Source organism: Octopus sinensis, linkage group LG10, assembly GCF_006345805.1.
Source record: "Octopus sinensis linkage group LG10, ASM634580v1, whole genome shotgun sequence".
NCBI classification, from domain to species: Eukaryota; Metazoa; Mollusca; class Cephalopoda; order Octopoda; family Octopodidae; genus Octopus; species Octopus sinensis.
The window spans coordinates 42,186,760-42,211,369 of record NC_043006.1 but is presented as its reverse complement, the minus strand read 5'-3'; the positions used below and the strand labels follow the sequence as shown (position 1 = coordinate 42,211,369).

Genomic DNA, 24,610 nt, shown 5'->3' with positions numbered 1-24,610 from the left:
ACTGCAACATTGTTTAATACCCAGAAAAGATAAACACAAAGGCATAACAACAACAACAACAACGAAACGTTGCATCTCACAAACAGATTGCAAATTAAAATATTCAGTAAATTCAGGAAATTTCTTTAGAAAAACACAATGAATGCTTCATATGTTAGTATTGGAGACCGAAATAGCCTTTAAAAGGAACCAATACCTATTGTTATATATTATCAACATCGCTGGATAAGAACATAGATTTTTATATTTTGTTGGCAAGTCTTGTTTTGGAAACAGAATGGAAAAGAGAATGAAAGTGCATAAAGTATTATTAATTTTTTTTTTAATAAGTTTTCTCTCGCAAGGGAACATGACTTGGCAGTCTGTGCGATTCTTTCGCTAATTTGTTTTAGGTACTTTTTCGGTCACAATCAGATATATACCCGATCTGGACCTTCACACTTTTGACCCGACGGAGCACCCGGGATATAATAGCTGGGGAAAGGGAGAGAGAGAGAGAGAGAAGAGAGAGAGAGAGAGAGAGAAAGAGAGAGAGAAGGATAAACTCAGGGATGCTTACAGCTAGAGCTCATCACAGTTGGGTAGGTTTGAGCACCGAGAAATAAAGTATTATATTTAAAGACGCAAGAGCTGCTCTGTCCTGGAAGTAAACCTGGGATATTATGATCATAAACTGCGCAAACAAATATGTAGAAACGAACACTCATAAGAATACCTATTTCTTTATTACCTACAAGGGGCTAAACATAGAGGAGACAAACATGGACAGACATAGGTATTAAGTCGATTATATCGACCCCAGTGCTTAACTGGTACTTAATTTATCGACCCCGAAAGGATGAAAGGCAAAGTCGACCTCGGCGGAATTTGAACTCACAACGTAACGGCAGCCGAAATACCGCTAAGCATTTCGCCCGACGTGCTAACGATTCTGCTAGCTCGCCGTTTATTGTGTAAGAGAGACTATATCTAGAAGAACGGGTTGCGTTTTTTCTCGCCATACATGTTTTCGTTATAAAGGTTTTATAATATTCATTCTATTATAGGCACGATGGTTGAAATTTTTTGTAAGAGGGCTTGTCGATTACATTGATCCCCAGGATAAAAGGCAAAGTCGACCTCGGTGTGATTCGATCTCAGAACGTAAAGAGCCGGAATAAATAACACAAAAGCATTTATCCAATGCTCTAGCCTTTCTACCAGCTCGTCATGTTTGAATGGTTTCGAATTTTGGAAATATGACTGATAATATATCTTACCAACCCCGAAAGGATGACGAGTAACGTTGACCTCGACAGGATTTGAACTTAGAACGAAAGCATATAACACAAAGCATTTTTCCAACCTCCGTGCTAACGATTCTGCCAGCTCGATTTCTTTTATTTAGGCATATGGCCTTTATGAAGTGGGGACACCGCAAGGACAGACAAAACAAGGCATTGAGGTACATATAAAACACATATCGAATGAACTATGACCATGATAAAAAATGAGGATGAAATGGCTTAGTCGCCCCCCCCCACCAAGTAAGCAGTTTCATTTTACTGTTATTTGAAATTACAGTTCACTTTACAGTCATGTATTTCTTTTGTTTTTTAAACATACAATTACAACAAATATTGCATAAGATCGTCGAAAATTACAACAGGCGGTAACTCGTCGTATCTAAACTGAAGTGGTGATATTACAACTCTGTTTTTTTTTTTCAAACAGTTCTACTAATCTCTCCCCAATAGCACGCCCTTCTTACCTCCTGAGTTTGCCGATTTCACTCTGATAACATTTTTCATCTCCCTTTTCGATTTCAACACTTTTTTCGTATTCTATGAGGTTTCGTAAATTTCTCCCGGTAGATATCTTTCTCTGATATCTTTCACCACTCTCTTCGTCCGACACAGTTTTCTCTGTCTCAAATTCGCTGTCTCTTTCGTTTTCGTTCTTCTGTCGTGCTCCTTCTTCTTCTTTACTGGTTGAAGGCAACGGTTCCTGAGTTCGCATTTCACTTGATTTTTCATTTGATTTTTCATTTGATTTTCCATTTTTCTTCTTTTCTTTCATGTTCTCTTTCCCGTTTGTTTTTCTTTTTTTTCTCGTTGGGGCTTTTAGGTGGTGACTCTAAATTCTGTTTTCTGTTCACCATCGTAAATTGCCCGTCCATTTTCTTCTTTGCTACAACTGTACTCTCTTCTTGAATTTCTGTTTCTGTTATTTCCTCCTCGTGTTTCTAGGGACATTTAGCTTTCATGTGTCCCCTTACTCCACACGCAAAACATATTGGAGGTCTACTTTCCACAACAATCCTTAATCTGGTCTCGTCTGGCAACACCAGCTCTTCCATAATCTTAAGGAGTTCTGGTAGGCTTATATCGACTATTAGTTCTAGCCGATATCCCCACCAGTTTACCTCCGTAGTCTTTGACATTTTTTAAACTTCTGCATCTTCCTCTGTATGATAGAGGATGGCTGCCACTAACCATGCCTCATCAGTTTCAGGGGGCACTCTACCTATCCTTACTCTGGCCGCACGTTTGCCACAGTAAGTAGGTAGTAGTGCCCACTCCGCTGATTTCAAGGCTACAGTGGAGTACTTCTTTGCTTCATTTTCGTTTACGAAGCGCACCTCCACCGTACCGAACTTTCGTCCTCTGGTGTAGAATGTAATCGATTCTTTCACCTCTTTCAAATATTCCTCTACCGCTTCTACGGCTGCTATCTCTACTTTCTTCGACGCTATATTTAGCGTTCTATAGATGATAGTTCTCTTTTCTCGGTATTTTCAATAACTTCCTTGGGAGGCGTCAGTCTGAGACTGTCTCCCTCCTTTCTCAACAAGATATTGTATTTCTTGAAGTCCTTGTCTTTGACTTCTATTTCACGGACCTGCAGTAGCTCCGCTGACAGGCTTTTTCCAGTCGCCGCAGCATAACTGCCTGTCTGCACTTGTCTATTCTCCATAATAATAATGTTCTTCACAACTTCGCCCATAAATGAGGAAGACAAATAAAAATTCCAACAAATTCAAGTAATAACAATAATTCAACAATTTAAGAAATAACAGGTTTACAATAATAGGACTCACACTTTCTACTCAAAAACAATAACAAACGTTTCTGCCAGCTCATTTAACCTTAAGGTTCTACAATATATTTTTCTTTTTATCATATACACAAGGCCTGAAATTTTAGAGGTCAGGGCTAATCGATTACATCGACCCCAGTACTTGACAAGTATTTTATTTTATCAACCCCGATAAGATAAAAGGCAATATTGACCTCAGCAGGATTTGAACTCAGAACTTAAAGAGCCAGGAGAAAATGCTGTGAAGCATTTTGCTTCACGTGCTAACGATTATGGATTCTGCCGGCTCGTTACTTTATTCTTCTATAATATCGAACACATGGATTATCTCAATAACTGTTAGCTATTATTTTAAAGACTACGGTTCTTCGATATTATACTAGCATTCACATGATTACATTTTGCACTGGAAGTTGTCTATTTGCAACACTGTAGCAAATTTCTGAAAGCAAACGTCAAAAATGATAATCAATTTTATCTTCTGCTCTCGCTCCATCCTTATATCTATATAAGCACTTAGTTAATAGGTATATAAATATTTATATATATATATATATATATATATATATATATTATATATATATATATATATATATATATCTATATATATATATATATAATATATATATATATATATACATATATATATATATATATATCTATATATATATACTATATATATATATATAATATATATATATATAAACCAATACACCTACTTGTTGGTCTTATACCAGTCTTCGTCTTTTGTTTTTCTGTAAATCTGAACTATACATATATAGTATTCTTTTATTTGTTTCAGTTATTTGACTGCAGCCATGCTGGAGCACCGCCTTTAGACGAATAAATCGACCCCAGGGCTTATTCTTTGTAAGCCTAATACTTATTCTATGAGTCTTCATTTGCTGAACCTCTAAGTTACAGGGACGTAAACACACCAACGTCGGTTGTCAAGTCATGATGGGGGGACAAATACAGACACACAGACATACATATATGTATATATGTACGAAGGGCTTCTTCCAGTTTCTGCCTACTAAAGCCACACACGAGGCTTTGGTCGGCCCGAGGCTATAGTAAAAGACACTTGCCCAAGGTGCCACACAGTCGGACCCATGTGGTTGGTAAGCAAGCTACTTACCACAGTACAGGCGCTTGGTCATAAAAAAAAAATATATGTATACGAGTATATCTTCAACAGGAAAAAGAAGAGATTGCCAAAAGAATACTTGATGGTGGTAGTTTCGTTGCTGTGGGTCTCGAATTTGATGACAATAAATCTCATGTTGGCTTCGTTTAGAATGTACGTGCAGATGATTCAGTTATCACTGATTTATTTATTACTGAGTTTATTTTAACCAAACATCCGTGATAAGCAAGGATATGTGTATAAAACATTTGTGCGCCATGCATATAAATATGAGTGAAGCATCTTTCTCTGAGAAGAGATTCCTCTAAGTTTGGCGTCTTCATGGTATGATGTGTCTTCTGTGAAGAATGTTTAACTGACATAAGGAATTCGGAAAAGAAACCGAATGGTGTTTTATTTTTTTTATTCCTCTTGCCTGTCTTTTGGTATTTATTTCAACTTTGATATTAAAAAAATAACTCGATAGTAGCGAATTATTGCGACAGCAAACCCTACAACTTTGTACAGCTGTCACTTCCGATAGTGCGCAATTAATTTTGTCTGACAACTAATCGATATTAGATTTTAATGTAGAAGTGAAATCAATGAAAAAAAAGGTATTTTATTCTTAATATGTTTTTTTCATTTTTGGAGCTTATTAACTATAAACATTGGGAAAGAACTTTCTAGAATCCTCATTGAATAATGCGTGTCATTAAAAAAAAAGGAAAAAATGAACAGAAGCACTCTTATTCTCTAATGGAACCGAGTATTATTTTGCCAACAGCTTTTTTTTCTGAGTTTTGATTCCATTGAATTTTTGCAGATTGTGTATTTACTGTTAAATAATTCATATCTTTACTCTCTTTCCCACACACTTGCTTTCTTCTCATCTTCATACATCTGTCTGTCTGTCTGTCTCTTTTCTATCTTTTCTCTATCTTCATCTATCTCTGTCTCCCAACTGTCTCTCTTTTTCTTATCGTTTTTTCTGTTCCTTTTTTTCCCCAAGCAATAATTGTATGTAAATCTCCTTTTAAATCTTTCACATTTCGTTTCTTCCGCTATCGTTTTTAATCTCTGATCTCATGTAACTCTCTTTGTGTCCGCAGCTTCTGGACCAACAAAATATTAGTCTTGTCTTCTGTGTCGAAGAGCGGAGTTGTCCTTCACAGATTTTTACTTTTTGGGTCACGTCCACTATTTCTATTTTTACTGACCTACAACCAAGGTAAATTGGTATGAAGACCTATTCATCACTCATTAGGGTTGTTGTGGAGTGCTTCCTGACCTCGTCTACTGTCGTGAAAGCGCATGGCTTAGGGTGTTGGATTCATAACCGATTGATTGTGGTTTCGATTCCTGGACCGGGACCGGGCGATGCGTTGTGTTCTTGAGCAGAACACTTCGTTTCATGTTGCTTCAATCCACTCAGCTGGTAAAAATGAGTTATCCTGCGACGGACTGGCGTCTCGTCCAGGGCACAATATATACGTCACAGAAATAGGAAAACCGGCGGCCCTATGAGTCTATATGACTTGGGAAGAGATTTTATCCTGTCCTATCATTTATTGGCAGAAATATCACTTCTACTATATTGCGCTTTACACCTAGTATCACAAGCTTTCGTTTCTTAGATTAATCTGAAGCAATTTTCTATTTGTTGACGTATCGCCTCCTCTATTTTCCGACGTTTTACTCCAATAGATTTGTAAACAAGTTTTGAGATTGGTTTCTTGTTGGATGGATTCTGATATATTTAAAGCTATGTTTCGGCCAGACCTCGTAAGGATAATTTTTGATTCATTAGATCACAGGTTCTCAACCATCTTTTTTATTATTTATGGACCCCTTTGATTACTATTTTATTCTGGTGGAACCCTATCCCTATTCGATGTTTAAAAACCAGTTTTATAGATACTTAAAAAAAATTTTCTATTTTGTTTTTCAAACATTAACTTGTGTATATTGAACGATGTAAAATGCTAGAGAAAGAAACCTAGCTGTTTCTTGCAATGCATACCAATACACACGTCTAAAGCAAAATATTTTCTGGGGCCCTTAAAACACTGTTTGTGGATCCCCAATTTACTATTTTGTTACGTGGACACCCCAAAATCTTATATGAACCCTTAGGGGCCGTGTGGACCTGGTTGAAAACTACTGCTTTAGACAATAAATAAATTTTTTTTTTACCTGACGCACAGAGCTGATGAATCTGCTAAATACGATGTTTTTTGGTCGATGTGTCTTGATTTTTTCTTTATTATGTTAATATTATGTTATTATTAGTGGACTCGCTGTCGTAAAATCGCGGTTTCGATTCCCAGACCGGGCATTGTGAGTGTTTATTGACCGAAAACACCTACAACTCCACGAAGCTCCAGCAGTGGGTGGTGGCGAACCCTTTTGTACTCTTTCCCCACAACTCTCTCCAACTCTTGCTCTCAGTTTCGGTTATACCTGTATTTCAAAGGGCCAGCCTTATCACACTCTGTGTCACGCTGAATCTCCCTGAAAACTACGTTAAGGGTACACGTGTCTGTAGAGTGCTCAGCCAGTTGCACGTTAATTTCACAGGCAGGCTGTTCCATTGATCGGATCAACTGGAAGCCTCGTCGTCGCAACCGACGGAATACCATAATGGTGGTAGAATTTGCTGTAATTTTAAAGTGATAATTTAAACTAAGTTTTCTGTATTTTATTCTATTGGGTTGTCCGGAAAGTTCGTGCCGATTTATAGTAGATTAACTTTCGACTTATTTTAGAACATGGCTGAGTCCATAAAATGAGATTTGACTACACCATTTAGAGCACAGTTCAAGCTATCTTTTCGTGGAAGAAGTTTTATGTTCCTATAACCTGTGTTAATTCTGTAAATGGAAAAGGCAGAGTCAAAACAGTGATTCCATTCGGTAATTTCGCTCCCTTGAATTTTGCCGGATAATTCAAGGTTATGCTTATTTTTAGACTTTGTTTTTCAGAAATGAGCAAATTCCACGGAAATAATCCACAAATTCCGACCCGTAGGGCAAAAATAACGGAGGAAATGTGGAGTTCCCCAGAATCATTAAAAACTTATGTTTTTCACCACAACTCTCTCCCACTCTTGCTCCCAGGTTCAGTTATACCTGTATTTCAAAGAGGAAAAAAATCTTGAACCTGCATCTTTGAAAAACAGCTAAAATACAACCGGAAGCGACGCATTGTTGACATCATCACAACCACCACTAAAACCTCCACCACCACCACCACCACCACCATCACCACTACCGCCACCACAACCACCATCACCATCACCACCACTAAAACCAGCACCACCACCACCAAAACCACCACCACCACCACCACCACCACCAACAACAACAACAAGAACAACAATAATTAACAGATTTTACATTTTCTTTCTTATTTCTGGAAAGAGATCACGAAATGCCAACAGCTTTACATGTAAATAAAATCCTGTTATTTACCTGTTGTACATTAATATATCAGGTTTCCATAATTTTTTCGGCGGCAATCGAATAAGTGTTATATTTCCAAAGTCCTCGGGGTTCCAAACCAAATTTGTATCGTTCCATTTCTATGGTGAAAAGCAAAAAAGAAAAAGAAAAAAAGAAACAAGTGAAATAAAAATAGCAACAATAAGAATAATGATTTTAAAAAAAATATAGACGAAAAAAATCTGGAATTTATTCTTTTCTACTCTAGGCACAGGGCCCGAAATTTTTTGGGGAGGGCGCCAATCGATTAGATCGACCCCAGTATGCAACTAGTATTTAATTTATCCACCCCTAAAGGATGAAAGGCAAAGTCAACCTCGACGGAATTTGAACTCAGAACGTAAAAACAGACGAAATACTGCTAAGCATTTCGCCCGGTGTGCTAACGTTTCTACCAGCACGCCGCATTGAAATCTGGAATTTATTGTGAAAGGGTACGGTCTTTGCGTCAAGTTTATCTCTTTCTGATTGACACGGCTGAAGCGGGTATAATACAGATTCATGTTAAACTATAAGGCGGCGAGCTGGCAGAATCGTTAGCACGCTGGGTAAAATGTTTAACAGCATTTCGTCTCTCTTTAAATTCTGCGTTCAAATTTCGCCGAGGTCAACTTTACCTTTCATCCTTTCGGGGTCGATAAAATAAGTACCAGTTGATCACGAGGTTCGATGTAGTCGACTCACCCCGCCCCACCACGAAGTGGTTGGCCTTGTTGCCAGAACATGAAACCAAGGAAGTAATATTGATTTGAAATTTTTGAACAAGATTAGTAATTTCGGAGGAATAAGTAAGTTGATTACATCGGACCCAGTGATCAACTGGTACTTATTTTATCGACCCCGAAAGGATAAAAGGTAAAGTTGACCTCGTCGGAATTTGAACTCATAACGTAAAGACGGATGAAATTGCCCTAAACCTTATATCCTGACCACTAGGGCACGTGGCCTCTCCCTATCTTCCTCCTTTATCCTACAAGCGTAGGTTAAGAGGAACCAGTTCACCCGGACCGTCTTTGCCATTCTCAGTCACGTTTCAAAGGAATTTTCTGCACTCCTCTCTCTATCCTTACATCCTTTGCCAAGTGAATCTCGGAAAAGTTGAGGTTTTGGACAAACGGGAAGTGTCTGTCTTCAATCCTTTCAGTCTGGCTTGCGATGCAACCGCTTTCGCTAAGACAACCATACAACTAAGCACTTGGAGGCAGGGGTACGATTTTCACAATGAAGTAAGGCGATGGTAGGATCTGCCCAATATGCGTCAATAGGTGTTCGACATAAATCTCCATGTCAACAATGCTCGGGAATTGCTTGAGCGCGTGCAGAACAATTTTGTAGCTCTACGCGCAGGGGTGGCTGGCAGCACTTCTATGCCTGTAGAAAGTATCCCAAACTAGCACTGATTGCATTGGCAAGACAATGACTTCTGCAAACTAGCCATCGACTCTGAACCGAAAATCTTCCGGATCAGACCAGGCAGTCAACCGACACCTAGAATCTCTCCGACAACGTCGTCGCTCTTGCCCACCGCTAGCCGTATATAAGATACATATGAATTACTTCCCTCGAACGCATTGCATCGTGTTGTAGCCTTTGCTTGATCCGGGACTGTAGCTCCGTCAAAGAGACGGGCTGTGAAAATATCCATCTGACAAACGGCCAATGACTGCATTGCTAGCAGACGGAGGGCCGTCACTTCCTGACGACACTCTAGGTGTTGATTACGATGTCGATGCCATTGCTGTTATTGTGGTTGGGGTGTTACCAGTCAAACGTTTTCACTCTCTTGAGAGAATAAAGCTTTGGTGTTTGATGTTACTGCATGTGTAGCATTTGGCCTCCTACCATTCACCACAATTCTTATAGTAGCCTAATCTTTCAAATAAATTAGGATGAAGATCTGCAGATCTCTCAAGTTTGAAAAGCATCTGTCCCCCACCTATTTGAACCCCCATTTCTAGTAGTAGACTGGTTTTACTAGTAGACTGGCCCCAAAATTGCATATATCTCATTTTCTTTCAAAAAATCATCAATTAGTAGGTGTTGTGTGTAATCTTGGTAACGCCAGTGATAAATAGTCATCGCAACATATGTAACAGGTTAGTTTCCAGTTCATGTTCAAACAATATAGGAACACAAAGAGAACACCATGGGAATAACACTGTCCCATATTCCTTCCCGTTTTCAACATGGCGCACGGAGTATGGCGCACGGCGCATGGCGCATGGTGCACAACGCACCCTTTATACGTTTGCAGTAGGGCTAGCAACTCTGTTTACGCGCCTGTAGTGAGTGGTCCTTTTTGCTAGACATAACAACCAAATGTCCTTCAAAGCACACCACACAGTCTTAAAAGCGACGCATAAGATAATATAGTTTTCAAGAGTGCCCCCCCACTCTAAAAAAGACGGTATGCTCACGAATGAAGTACTTTTGATCATAAGTGTGTGCTTGGAAATGACCTACGGTTAAACAGCAGCAAAAACAATAACTGTTGCAGCAACATGACTTCAACGCAGCACTATCAATATGAACAGATTTATCAATGAATCTCAATGTTAAAACGAACGTTCTTTTTAGTTTGATGTTGCCATCGTCTGGATTTAAACTCACTAAACCATTTAATCCATCCATTCAACCATCCATTCATTCTCTCTACAATATTTTTCGAACGCCCATTACATTTTAACATCTGACATCAAATAAAGAAATCCTTTTTTTTTTGTTTTTTTTTTTCATTTTAAACTATCAGCTTTATCTCATTTAACTCCGAACATTATAAAATACCGGCAACATCACAACCCACACCTTCACCAAACACACCAAAACCCGCCAACACTCACTAACATCACTAACATAATTACTACCACCAATCACGGTATCACCACCACCATCAGCGGCAACTATAACATCAATATTACTGAGATCATCACCATTACCACCACCAAGAAGGAGAAAAGAATATCAACAACAATATCAATATCCCCACCATCACCACCATTAAACCCCCACCCCCACCACTACTGGGTCCCTGACCACCACCACCACCTCTACGAACAACTAAATGAATGAAACCACTTATCTGAAAGGTAGGTTAGTGGTTATCACAATGAAACAAAACAAAACAAGACATACAATATGGCTGCTAACGCATTAGAATTAACATATTATCTGGTACGATAACAGTATTTTCCCATCATGTTTAAGGGAGCAAGGAAGAAGGTCTTTCCTAAAGACCTAGGTTTACTGGAAGCTGTGAGATAACCGTACATATTCATCATCAATACTAACAAATTTATCAATGGACGATATTAAAAGATGTCTTCTTCATCAATACATCGTAGCTTTTACTATCGTTATCTTTAATTATAATTTTCGTCTTTTTTAAAACATTTTTACTATATTTCAATATTTATGTTGTTATTGATTTTTTTTTATTTTGTAGTTTCTGCGTGTTTCATATATTGAATAATGAGTCTCAAGGTTAATTAACAAATTAAATATTAAAAACAACAGGAAAATAAAATTGTTAAAGTGCCTCTTGGTTATGATTTATTTCGTATTTTTTCGCCCTTTCCTTAAATTGGTCACTATCACCCGTCATGCTCTTACTCAATCTCCGACTCCCCAAACTATCTTTCTCTTTCTACTACATAATTTGCTTGACTCTCTCTCTGTCCGTTTATTTTCATTTTCTCTCTCTTCTCGTGTCACAAAATATAGCTGTACGAATGACATAAAATGGCCAATCAAGTTTTTATTATTATATTTTTCATAAAAATAATTAAAATTTAATGACTCAGTATATTACAGTAATTAATGAGTATGATTTGGTGTTCTTTTTTTTGTTTTTGGTTGATTAGAAACACGCGGTTAATGAGAGCAGTAGTGATAATGATAATGGTGATGATGACCCAGTAATACAAACGACGACAATGATAATGATGATGCTGATGATGACAATAGTAATTGATTTCTTACAATTGCACAAGACGACAAATTTTGTATAATTGTTATAAACGACTTCAATACTTGGCAGATACTTATTTGTAAATCTCAGACGATAAATGGGAATGTTGGCCTCGGCAAGATTTAAACTTAGAAATTCAAGGGACATAACTAAATACGACGTAGCTAAATATACTACTAAGAAATGATGAAGAAAGACCTACTTGTCAGAATATATAAATGATGACAGCTTATATAATTAATAAGAAAAACAGTAAATGCATAAAAGGAATGAGTTGTTTGCCTGTTCATAGCATTTTTATAAGTTTGTCCTAAACGTTTTCAAGCATTTGTTTAATCTTTGTTTTATACGTTTTAAGTAATATAAAGCTTTTCTGAAAGCACGTGACTAAGTGGTTAGGGTATTCGTGTCACAAGCCTAAAGTTGCGAGTTTGATTACTGGCGGCACGTTGAGCTCTTGGGCAAGATACTTTACTTCATGTTGCTTCAGTCTATTCAGCTGGCAAAAATAAATTGTACATGCAATTCAAAACGGCCAGTCTTGTCTCATTCTGTATCATGCTGAATCTCCATGACAACTACGTTAAGAGTACGCACGAATGTGGAGTGCTTAGCCACTTGTAAGTTAATTTCACGAGCAGTCTGTTCCTTTGATCGGGTCAAATGGAGTACTCATCGTCGTAACCGACGGAATGCCGGTTAAAGCTTTCCTTTCATAAGTTCCAAGTTACTCTAAAGGCTGAAAAAAATTTGGAACGTGTAACATACATATATGTTGCATGATAGACAGGGCATGCAATAGGTTACACTAAAGTGTCCTAGTATACAGCAATACCATTGTAAATAAATTGAACAATTTAACATTGTGATGATGATGATGATAATGATAATAATATTTTCTACTATAGGTACGAAGCCTGACATTTTGGGGGAGGGCATAAGTCGATTACATCGACCACACTACTCAACTGGCATTTATTTTATCGACCTCGAAAGGATGAAAGGCAAAGTCAACATCGGCGAAATTTGAACTCAGAACGTAAGGGCAGACGAAATACTGTTAAGCATTTCGCCCGGCGTGCTAACAATTCCAACAGATCACCGCCTTTACTACTACTACTACTACTACTACTACTTTTTCTACTAATACTACTACTACTACTACTATACTACTACTACTACTACAACAACAACAATCCTTTCTACTCTAGGCACGAAGCCTGAATTTTTGGGGGAGGGTATAAGTCGATTACATCGACCCCAGTACTCAACTGGTATTTATTTTATCGATCCCGAAAGGATGAAAGGCAAAGTCTCGACCTCGGCGGAACTTGAACTGAGACGGACGAAATGCCGCTAAGCATTTTCTCCGGTCTGTTGATAATTCTACCAGCTTACTGCCTTGACAACAACAACAACAACAACATTAATTCTTTCTAATATAAACTCAAAGACTGAAACTTGGAGGAGGTTTTTAGTCCATGAAGCCAGTACTTGACTGTTACTATATTTTATCGACATACAAAACATGAAAAACCAAAGCTGATCTCGGCGAGATTTGAACTCAGAACGTAAAGAGCCAGAGGAAATAACAATAGAATAATAGTAGAATGCAAATAACGTTTTTTATTTTGTGGGAACATCCAGTGGAACGTTGGATGTTATAAAACTCTTTTTTCATTCTAAAAACAAAAAGAAAAAAATTATTTGCTGAGAAAGATATAATGAATGTCTTTCATGAAAATTTAATTTCGAATTTTGTCTGGAAACGATCCTCCAAATAAGAGAGGGAACACTTCCATCTAAGTGGTAATTATTATTGATATGATATGTGAAATAAAGTACGCAAGCTGGCTAAATCGTTACCGCGCCTGAGAAAAAAAATGCTTAGTGCCTATTTGTCTTTCGGCTTTACTTTCTGAGTTTAAATTTCGACGAGGCTGACTTTGCCTCTCGTCCCTACGGAATCGATAAAATAGCTACCAACTGAGCACTGACATCGATGTAGTCAACTAGCTTCTTCCCTCCAAAATTTCAAGCAGTGTACCTTCTGTAGAAAGAATTTGTTTTTGAAATTCTGAGGCAATCAGCCATATAGTGGCGTGTCATACTGAGCATAGAGTCCACCTATTTTAGAAATTGCACATCTAGTCCATACTTGGCATATATATTCTGCAGTTGTCGAGCATTGCCGAATGTTTTGAGTGCTTTAGGATTTATACTATACAAGAAAGATATTAACTTTTACAGAATACTGTTTTGTGTAATCACTTTGATTCATATTATTATTTTCTAAATGTTAGTCCATGCTTTGGTAACATACTAAAATACTTAATTCCCTGGCAATGATTCATCCTAGTTCCGCTCATAAGGTATTTAGCATTCAAGAGATTTAACGTTCTATTCGTCTCTTTGCACCTTAGATGAAATACAGTAGCTTGTGTTTTGTTTTCATAGAATTCGTAATTAAGTGATTGTAGCTTATAATAATAATGTAGATTGATTAAAGCAGCACTTAGTTCTGATGTTGCTAAGCTTTTCCCTTTGGCGTGATATACATAAATAAATCATCGGCTGCGATAAAACATTTATATTGTAATAGTTAATTTGATAATTTCTACAGATGTTAAACAAGAATGGAGTCAATTAGCTATCCTAACGTACACCGTTTGTTAATTTTCGAATGCGACTCGTCTTGCTATTCAGGATTACAAAGAAATATATATTTCCTATCCTAACACCGATGGGTCATGTGGTTTGTTTTAATCCTATATCTTTTATTTTGTTTTTTTTTTCCCAATAAGCAGTGATTAACATTATCTAAGCCGCAGTGAGATGAACAAAAACTGTTCTTGTGATTTTCGTTTGTTCAAACCCATCTTGTATATATTCAGTGAGATTTAGAAGTTGGATTGTTGTTGATTTTCCAAGAGGGAATGTGGTTTGTTCTTTAATAAGATGATGTTCAATAATGGATGAAATTCTGTTCAGAATTAATCACTGAGAAAGTTTGTGTGATAAAGGAAAGAAATCGGTCGGAACCTCTTTATGTGTGATTGATCTTTCCCGGGTTTGAGAAGAGCGATTACTCTAGCTTTCCTTCAAATCTTAGGTATTTTATGTATGAGGAGATAGTTGTCAGGACCAAATTGAAGTCCAACATGATTTATTCGTTGCCTTCGGGGTTGTTATTATGGCTGATAATAATTATTTATTCAACCTTGTTGCTAGAAAGAACTACAAAAGGCTTACTTTGCATTTCTACGGAGTTCGTAATAGCGGTGGTGGGAGTAGTAGTGGTGGTAGTAGTAGCAGCAGCAGTAGTAGTAGTAGTTGCATTACTGGCTGTGTGACGTATAAAGCCGTTGACAGTGAAAGTAGTTGCAATATTTATACAACGGAAAGGCAGCGAGCTGGCAGAAGCGTTAGCACGCCGGGCGAAATGCTTAGCAGTATTTCGTCTGCCGTTACGTTCTGGGTTCAAATTCCGCCGAGGTCGACTTTGCCTTTCATCCTTTCGGGGTCGATAAATTAAGTACCAGCTACGCACTGGGGTCGATGTAATCGACTTAATCCGTTTGTCTGTCCTTGTTTGTCCTCTCTGTGTTTAGCCCCTTGTGGGTAGTAAAGAAATAGGTATTTCGTCTGCCGCTACGTTTTGAGTGCAAAATTCCGCCGAGGTCGATTTTGCTTTTCATCCTTTCGGGGTGGCATCCTTACGCACTGGGGTCGATATAATCGACTTGATCCTTTTGTCTGTCCTTGTTTGTCCTCCCTGTGTTTAGCCTCTTGTGGGCAGTAAAGAAATAGGCATTTCGTCTATCGCTACGTTCTGAGTTCAAATTCTGCCGAGGTCGACTTTGCCTTTTATCCTTTCGGGGTCGATTAAATAAGTACCAGTTACGCACTGGGGTCGATATAATCGACTGAATTCTTTTGTCTGTCCTTGTTTGTTCTCTCTATGTTTAGTCCCTTGTTGGCAGTAAAGAAATAAGAAGCGTTAGCAAGCCGCGTGAAATGCTTGGCGGTATTTCGTCTGCCGCTACGTTCTGAGTGCATAATTCCGCCTAGGTCGACTTTGCCTTTCATCCTTTCGGGGTCGATTAAATAAGTATCAGTTACGCACTGGTGTCGAAATAATCGGCTTAATCCGTTTGTCTGTCCTTGTTTGTCCTCTCTGTGTTTAGCCCCTTGTGGGTAGTAAAGAAATAGGTATTTCGTCTGTCTTTACGTTGTGAGTTCAAATTCCGCCGAAGTCGGATTCGATGTAATCGACTGGCTCCCTCCCCCAAAATTTCGGGCCTTGTGCATAGAGTAGAATAGAATATCTATACAACGGAAATAAGGCGGCGTGCTGGCAGAATCGTTAAGAACGTCAGGCAAATTGCTTACGGTATTTCGTTAGTCTTTTTGTCCGTCTTTACGTTCTAAGTTCAAATTCCGTTGACCTCTACTTTGCCTTTCATCCTTTCGGAACCGATAAAATAAATACCAGTTGAATACGGGGGTCGTTGTAATCGACTTTCCCACTCCCCCCGATTCTACTACCCTTATGCCAAAATTTGAAATCAATATTTATACAACGGAAGCGACAGTTTCATTACTATCGCTATTACAACAGTCAGAGCTACCACTAATCATTCCTTTTAATAAAAAATATTTGTCTGCAGACATGAAGGGGGAATAATTTAATTTTGTGAAGCACTGATTGTTTTTAAATCCACTTTTTCTGAGTCACTGAAGCTAGGATATGAAAATAATAACAAAGATTTTTCAATACACACACACATGTACACAAAATTTATACACGCACACAAAACATACACATACACAGAGTTTCAAATCAGAAAAATAATAATGGTTCCAAATTTTTCTACAAGAGCAGTAATTTTACAGGACGGTATGAGTCGATTACATCGATCCCAGTGTTCAAATGGTACTTAATTTATCGACCCCGAAAAGATGAAAGGTAAAGTCGACCTCGGCGGAATTTGAACTCAGAACGCAGCGGCGGACGAAATACCACAAAGCATTTCGCCCGGCGTGCTAACGTTTCTGCCAGCTCGCCGCCTTAATTAGAAAAAAGAAATAATAATAATGATTTCAAATTTTGTCACAAGTGAAGCTTGGGAAAGAGGATTAAGTGGATTATGTACTGGTGCTTATACAATCACCCTCTAAAGGATGAAAGGCAGAATCGACCTCGGCGAAATTTAAACTCAAAATGTAGCAGCAGACGAAGTACACTAAGCATTTCGTCCAGCGTGCTAACGATTCTGCCAACTCGCCGCCTTAATTAGGAAATTAATAATAATATGATATGGTGATAACCTTACAATACTACGAACTATTGGGTTGGTGCATAATTATTGCGGCGTTTCTTCAACAAATTTTATCCAACGAAAACAATAACAATATTTAACAAAAACATCTTTAAATGACGGCCTGACCGTCTGCCAAGCAAATGAGAAGTAGTAATTGAAGTAGATGGTGAATATGCTCCGGAGTAATAATTTAAATATGTTTTTGTTACATGTTGTTATTGTTTTTGTTGCATAAAATTTATTGAAAAAAGCCGCAATAATTATGCATGAACCCAATAATTATTTAAGATGAAATAAAAACAAAAACGTTAAAATTTTTATCAACAATTCATGAATGTGTAATGAAGGAGCTCATTTTGCAACGATGTAAGTTCATGTTCAGTTCCACTGGGCAACACCTTGGGCAAGTTTTTTTTATACTATAGCCTCGGGTCAACCAATGCCTTGTTAGTGAATTTAGTAGACGGAAACTATGTGGAAGTCCGTCGTATACACATACATGCATACATATATGTATTTATCTGTGTGTATGTGTACGTGTTTGTGTGTGTGTGTGTGTGTGTGGTGTGTGTGTGTGAGTCTTGACAACTGGTGTTGATTTGTGTAAGGCCTGTAACTTAGAAGTTCGGCAAAAGAGCCCGATAAAATAAATATCTGATTTAACAATACTGGGATCGATTTCTTCTACTAAACCCTTCAAAGGGGTATCCAAGTGTGGTCGCCGTCCAATGTAAAGAGGCAAAAAAAAATGGCTATGAGCTATAACCAATGTGTATCAGGCTTTCATTGCAAGATCTAACTATATTCATGTACAAGTTGAACCTGTTCTTTAAAAATTCTTTCCATTTTCGATTTTTGTACATTCTCGTCTTTTGTATTATTTCTTTTTTTTTCTTGTTGTACGTTTTCTGAAAATCTTATTTGGCAAAATTTCATTTTACTTTGACGAAATTATTTTGTGATAGATCTCCATTGATCGATTTGTTTACGACAGAATTATACCAGAAACCATTTTGATATGAATAAACAAAAAGACAAGAAGGCAAGCTTATATATATATATATATATATATATATATATATATATATTATATATATGTATGCATGTATGTATATATATATATATATATATATATATTATATATATATATATATATATAGAGAGAGAGAGAGAGAGAGAGAGAGAGAGAGAGAGAAAGAGAGAGAGAGAGAAAGAGAGAGAGAGAGAAATAGGTAGATTGACAGATAGGTAAGTATGAATACATATAGATTGAGAGATTACAGACAAATAGATAGGGGCAGGCTTAGGTGATACGAATATTAATAAAAGACATGGAAATATGAGCATATTGAGTTACAAACTGGTAAATAAGACAAATACAGATCAATATATGCATATCTAAATGTACACATGTGCATTCATATATATGCACATAAGCATGCATACATACATAGACACACAGAGACAACTATACATATATTCATTTATAAATGTTCATGTATGCACATATATATATATATATATTATATATATATGCTCACACACACATATATATCTATGTATACATACATCTACACATACATACATACATAAATACATACAAACATACATACGCACACTTATACATGGCTGCATCATTAGTTATCCGCATAACACATATAATGATGCATCTATTGGCGGGAAAAATACTTGCACACAGCCATCAAATGACCTTGTCTCTTTTTGTTATTGAAAGAAAAGCATTAAGTTGTTTAACAATATATCTATCTATTTATATATATATTATATAAAATTCGTGAGTAAGGCCGGAACAAGCAAAATAAATTCAAACAAATCACGAGAAAACACGCATATGAATTAATGGTGACTTACCCTGTATTCAGTATGTCAGGGTTATGACCTCCTCTTCAGGAAGGGGATTTATCTAGCATTGTTCCGGCCTTGCCCACGAATTTTGTATAATATATTCCACACAATGCTTTATACTAACTATTCCATTATACTAACTATTCTATTACTAACTAGAGAAAAAGAGAGCGAAGGAGTAAGAGAAAGAGAAAGAGAGAAGGAGAGAGAAAGAGAAGACTATCCCCCAAGTACTTAGAGGGTTCTCTATTGATCATTAAAGGCGTAAGGTAAATGTAGAATAGAAACCATGTTATTTTCCTCCCTACTGGTCCCGTACCATATTTCAGATGAAAGATTTACGCTCGAAACGTTATTTGTTTTTTGTTTCAATGTGAAACTCTATAACGTTTATTATATTTTATGTAACATGCTTCCATTGTTTTTTGGTTATATTCTCTAAATATGAACATATGGCATATGAGTGGCTGTGTGGTAAAAAGCTTACTTTCCAACAACTTGGTTCCGGGTTCATTCCCACTGTGTGGTACCTTGGTCAAGTGTCTTCCATTATAGCCACACTCCGACCAAAGCCTTGTAAGTGTATTTTGTGGACAGGAATTGTAAGAAACCCGTCGTATATATATATATATATATGTATGTATTTGTGTGTTTGTGTTTGTTCCCCCACCCTCACTTGACAACCGATGGTGGTGTGTTTACGTACATACAAACATACATACACATACATGTATACGCATACACATACATATGTACGTATATACATACATAAATATATGCATACATACATACAAACGTACGTACATACAAACATACACACACATATACATGTACTTTTTATCTTTTAGTTGTTTCATGACTTTGAAGAGTTTTCGTCGAACAAATCGACCCCAGGACTTAATTTCCCTAAAGTTTAGTACCTATTCTGTCGTCCCTTTTGCTGAACCGCTAAGGATACATAAATATATACTTATGTATATATATTATATATATATATTTATATATATATATATATACAACGGGCTTCTTCCAGTTCCTGTCAACCAAATACAGTCATAAGGCTTTGGTCGGCCCGAGGCTATCGTAGGAGACATTTGCCACAGAGTGAGACTGAACCCGGAACCTTGTGGCTGTGAAGTAAGCTTCTTGCCACACAGCTGCACCTGTGTCTATATGAGGTGTGATCAATAGATATCCATACTACTGATATAGTAACGAAGCTAAAGCACGCAGAGTAAAGCTGCTGGGTACAAATTGACCTTGAACTCTGTTGTGCATGCGCACTACGTTTTAACGTCCTAGCTCATTTTCCCTGTTTACAGCAGTGCTTGGAAGGAAGGTGTGTAGCGTGTGATCGTCGCGTTGACCATGACAGAGAAAGCCATCTGGGCGATACCTGCTCAGAGGCCTGCACAATGTTGCAGAAAGTGGTTGGAGAGGAGTGCATGGGCCGCACACAAGTGTTCGAGTGGTTCAGACGGTCCCATGACAGCCGAAAAAATGTCGATGGTGACGAACGTTCTGGGAAACCCTCAAAGAGCAGAACTGAGAAAAACGTCGCAGATGTTTCGTGCAGCTGTGAGGGGAAATCGTGAAATCACCATCTGTTAGTTGACAGGATGCGCAGATTCGCTACGGTTCAGTTCAGTTAATTATCACTAAAGGTTTAGGTATGAGACGCGTGTCTGCCTAATTTGTGCCAAAACTACTTACATCTCACCAAAAAGACACACGGGTTTGAGTTGCACAAGATCTCCTTGATTGTGTCGAGAACGATGAAAACTTTTTGAAAACTTTGTGTAGGCCTCTGAGCAGGTATCGTCAAGGTTTTGGCAAAATTTGATGCAGATTCTTTGCTGAACTTACTCTGTCATGGACAATGTGACGCTCGTACGCTACACACCTTCCTTCCAAGCACTGCTGTAAACAGCGAAAGTGAGCTAGAACGTTAAAACTTATTAAGCATGCACAGCAGAATTCAAGGTCAATCTGTACCCAGCAGCTTTACTCCCCGTGTTTTAGCTTCGTTACTATAGCAACAGTCCGGATACTTATTGATCAGACCATGTATGTATATAATGTGTATGAGTGTGAGACCTGAGTTCACATTTACATATACTTTTATGCAGCCTCCTTTTCGTTGTTTTTGAACTTTAACGATATTTTCTTATATTAATTTTCGTCCATTAATTTTCCAGCTTTCTCCTATTGAGAATTCATCCAGTCACGAAAGAATAATCGAAATAAAAAAGGAAAGGAAAAAGAAACGAAGGAAGTTTGTTTCGGACTCAATTTTCGTTCTGCGTATTTATATATTGAAGCATCGTGACACACTCCACACACACACACATACACACACGCACACACATAAATATTGATATACAGAGACATAGACACTCACACATATATAGCTGAATAATGAATTGCATTTATGTATGTACATACATATAAATAAATAAATAATATATATATATATATATATATATATATATATATATATATATATAATATATATATATATATATATATACATACATACACACACACATATATACACAGTTATCGATGTAGCTTATATGAAATTTACTTTTTCCTATTTACCAACTTACAACTCGCACAGATAAAGCCCCCTCGGGATGGTTTAACTCTGTTCATTTTTACCTTTCCTTCATCGTCTCGTTTTTTCCTTTTGATTTTTCATTTTCATTTGTATTTCGCCCCCGTTTTGTCCCCAACGTTTCGGGCGCTAGTGGCCAAGAAAAAAAGATCATTATTTTTATTATTATTATTATTATTATTATTATTATTATTATTATTATTATTATTATTATTATTATTATTATCGTTCTTGTTGTTTGCACATTCATATCACATGCACGACTAATACCCTTCGGAAAGACAAATACGTGATCATTTCTCATTTCTTCCTAAAAAAAAAAAGAAAGGGGAAAAAAACAAACAGAAAAGAAAAGAAAAGAAAATACGGAGAAATCTCTCCCCAAATGTTTAATGTCATGTCTATATATGGAAAAAATGCTGAAATGTTTTATTTATTGAAGGAAACGTCGGAATAGATTGTGATGGAAGCTCACCAGAATCACACGATCTTATCATTGAGTAACGAAATAACTTTTAGATTCAAGCCTTAAGATAAATTAAGACATTAGTTTCTTCAAAGATGAATTTGATGGAGTGGAAGAAAAGCGCAGAGTGCCGGACGGGATGACTTGCATATATACACTCACATGCAATTTACGCTCCCACGAATTCATATTCCGTTTGAGTCGATAGAATATGTAAGTAACAATCAAGTTTGGCTGATTGGCTAGGAAGATCGTTTAGCAACCGTGTTGTTTCGGTTCGGATTTCACTGAGTGACATGTTGAGCAAGTTCATTCAATCTACTATAGCCTCTACACCTTGTGAGCAGAATTTAGTTGGTGGAACCATGTAGGTGCGTCACATTATCTCTATACAAAGGCTGAGATAAATGTTGGTTAGCTGGCTGGTTGAGTCTATAGTCACGATTTACATTGTTTAGGAAGATACAGTAGAGAAAGAGTAAAAGACAGATGTAGAGATTGTTAAAATATGAGGTACTGGCTGAGTGCTAATACAAGGTACCTAAAAAGGAAAAAAAGAATCAGACAGGGGACAAGGAGAGGGAATATATGCACACCCATACACACACACACACACACATATACATTTATATATGTACACATACGAGGTCTGATCAATAAGTATCCGGACTGGTGCTATAAAAGCAAGACTACAACACGTACCAATTTGACATTTAATCTCCTTCAAAGTAGTCCTCTTCGGAAGCCACGCGTTTAATCCATCGATGGAAGCATTCCTGGAATTCGTTTTCTGGGATAATCAGCATCTGCCTCCTCGCATTCACTTTGCTTTCCATGACGTTCTGAGGTCTTCTTCCTTTCAAGCGGGATTTGATTTTTGGAAAGAGGAAAAAGTCGCCAGAGGCGATATCTGGGAAATACGGTGGCTGTAGGACCCGGGGAATGCTATACTTAGCCAAAACCTGTTGCACTAGCTACGCTGAATGGACAGGTGTGTCGTCATGGCGCAATTGTGACCTTTTTCCGAAGAATAGCATCCCACAAACGCCGCAAAACGTCACGGTAGTACTCCATGTCTGAGCAGGTGGAGCATGCTCATGATGAAAAATCCCCTTGAAGTCGAAGAAAACTGTTACCAGTGTTTTCACATTGCTTCGTCTCATTTGTACTTTCTTTGGTCTCGGAGAGGTTGGGGTCTTCCATTGCGAACACTGAGCATTTGTTTCGGGGTCATAGCCATAGACCCACGATTCATCATCCGTTATGACTGTTTTCAAAAAGTTTTCATCGTTCTCGACACAATCAAGGAGGTCTTGAGCATCTGAAGCTAGAGGGTTTTTTTTTTTGGTCAGCTGAAAACAGTTTTGGCACAAGCTTGGAAGACACGCATCTTATACCCACATCTTCATAGATAATGGATTGAGCTGAAAAGTAACTAATCTGCACATTTTCTGGTAACTCACGGATGGTGATTCTACGATTTCCACTCACATCTGCACGCACATCTGCGATGTTTTTCTCAGTTCTGCTAGTTGCGGGTCTTCCAGAACGTTCGTCACTTCCGTCATTTTTTCGGCCATCTTGGAAACGGCTGAATCACTCGTACACTTGTGCGCAGCCCATAAACACCTCTCCAGACACTTTCTGCAACATTGCGTAGGCTTCTGAGCAGATATCGCCAAGCTTTTGGCGAAATTTGATGCAAATTCTCTGTTCAACTTTCTCTGTCATGGTCAGTACGACGATCACACGCTACACACCTTCATTCCAAGCACTGCTGTAAACAGCGGAAGTAAGTTAGAACATAAAAATGTAGTGTGCATGCATAGCAGAGGTCAAGGTCAATCTGTGCCAAGCAGCTTCACTTTCCGTGCTTTAGCTTCGTTACTTGAAAAAAGGAGGGATAGAGAGATGGTGAGTATGTGTGTAAGAGTATAGGACAGCTACTGTAATTCGTACGTCTCTTTCTATGATATAGAAAAACAACATATGGATAGAACAGAATTACACGACTTTTTAAACGTTAGTGACATAATTGTACCGTAGGAGAATAATATTATAGGTAGCGTATTCCATTTTATTCCGGAATTAAGATTGCTCAGAGCAATTACTATCTATTCTGCCGAACCGCTAAGTTACAGGGACGTAAACACACCAACATAGGTTTTCAAGTGACAGTGAGGACAAACACAGGCACACAAGTATATACGACGGGCTTCTTTCAGTTTCTGTCTACCAAATCCCCTCACAAGGCTTTGGTCAGCCCGAGGCTATAGTAGAAGACACTTGCCCAAGGTGCCACGCAGTGGGAGTGAACTCAGAACCATGTGGTTAGTAAACAAACTTCTTACCACACAGCTACACCTGCATATATATATATATATATATATATATATATATATATATATATAATATTCTTTTATTCTTTCATTCTTTTACTTGTTTCAATCATTTGACTGCGGCCAATCAGGAGCACCGCCTTTAGTCGAACAAATCGATCCCAGGACTTATTCTTTGTAAGCCCAGTAATTATGATATCAGTCTCATTTGCCGAACAGCTAAGTTTTGGTGGTGAGGGGACAAACACAGACATACAAATAGATACATAATACATATATATATATATATATATATATATATATATATATATATATACACTA

The 24,610-nt window shown here is 37.6% G+C and overlaps 1 protein-coding gene across 1 annotated transcript in view; it reads right to left on the bottom strand.

Moving 5' to 3' along the window:
* Positions 1-24,610, bottom strand: part of LOC115216605 (neuronal acetylcholine receptor subunit alpha-7-like) — a 974,486-nt gene that overhangs the window by 94,130 nt on the left and 855,746 nt on the right. The window contains exon 7 of the mRNA XM_029786079.2: positions 7,681-7,790. Coding sequence (XP_029641939.1) covers positions 7,681-7,790 — 110 coding nt within the window. The remainder of the gene's footprint in view (positions 1-7,680; positions 7,791-24,610) is intronic.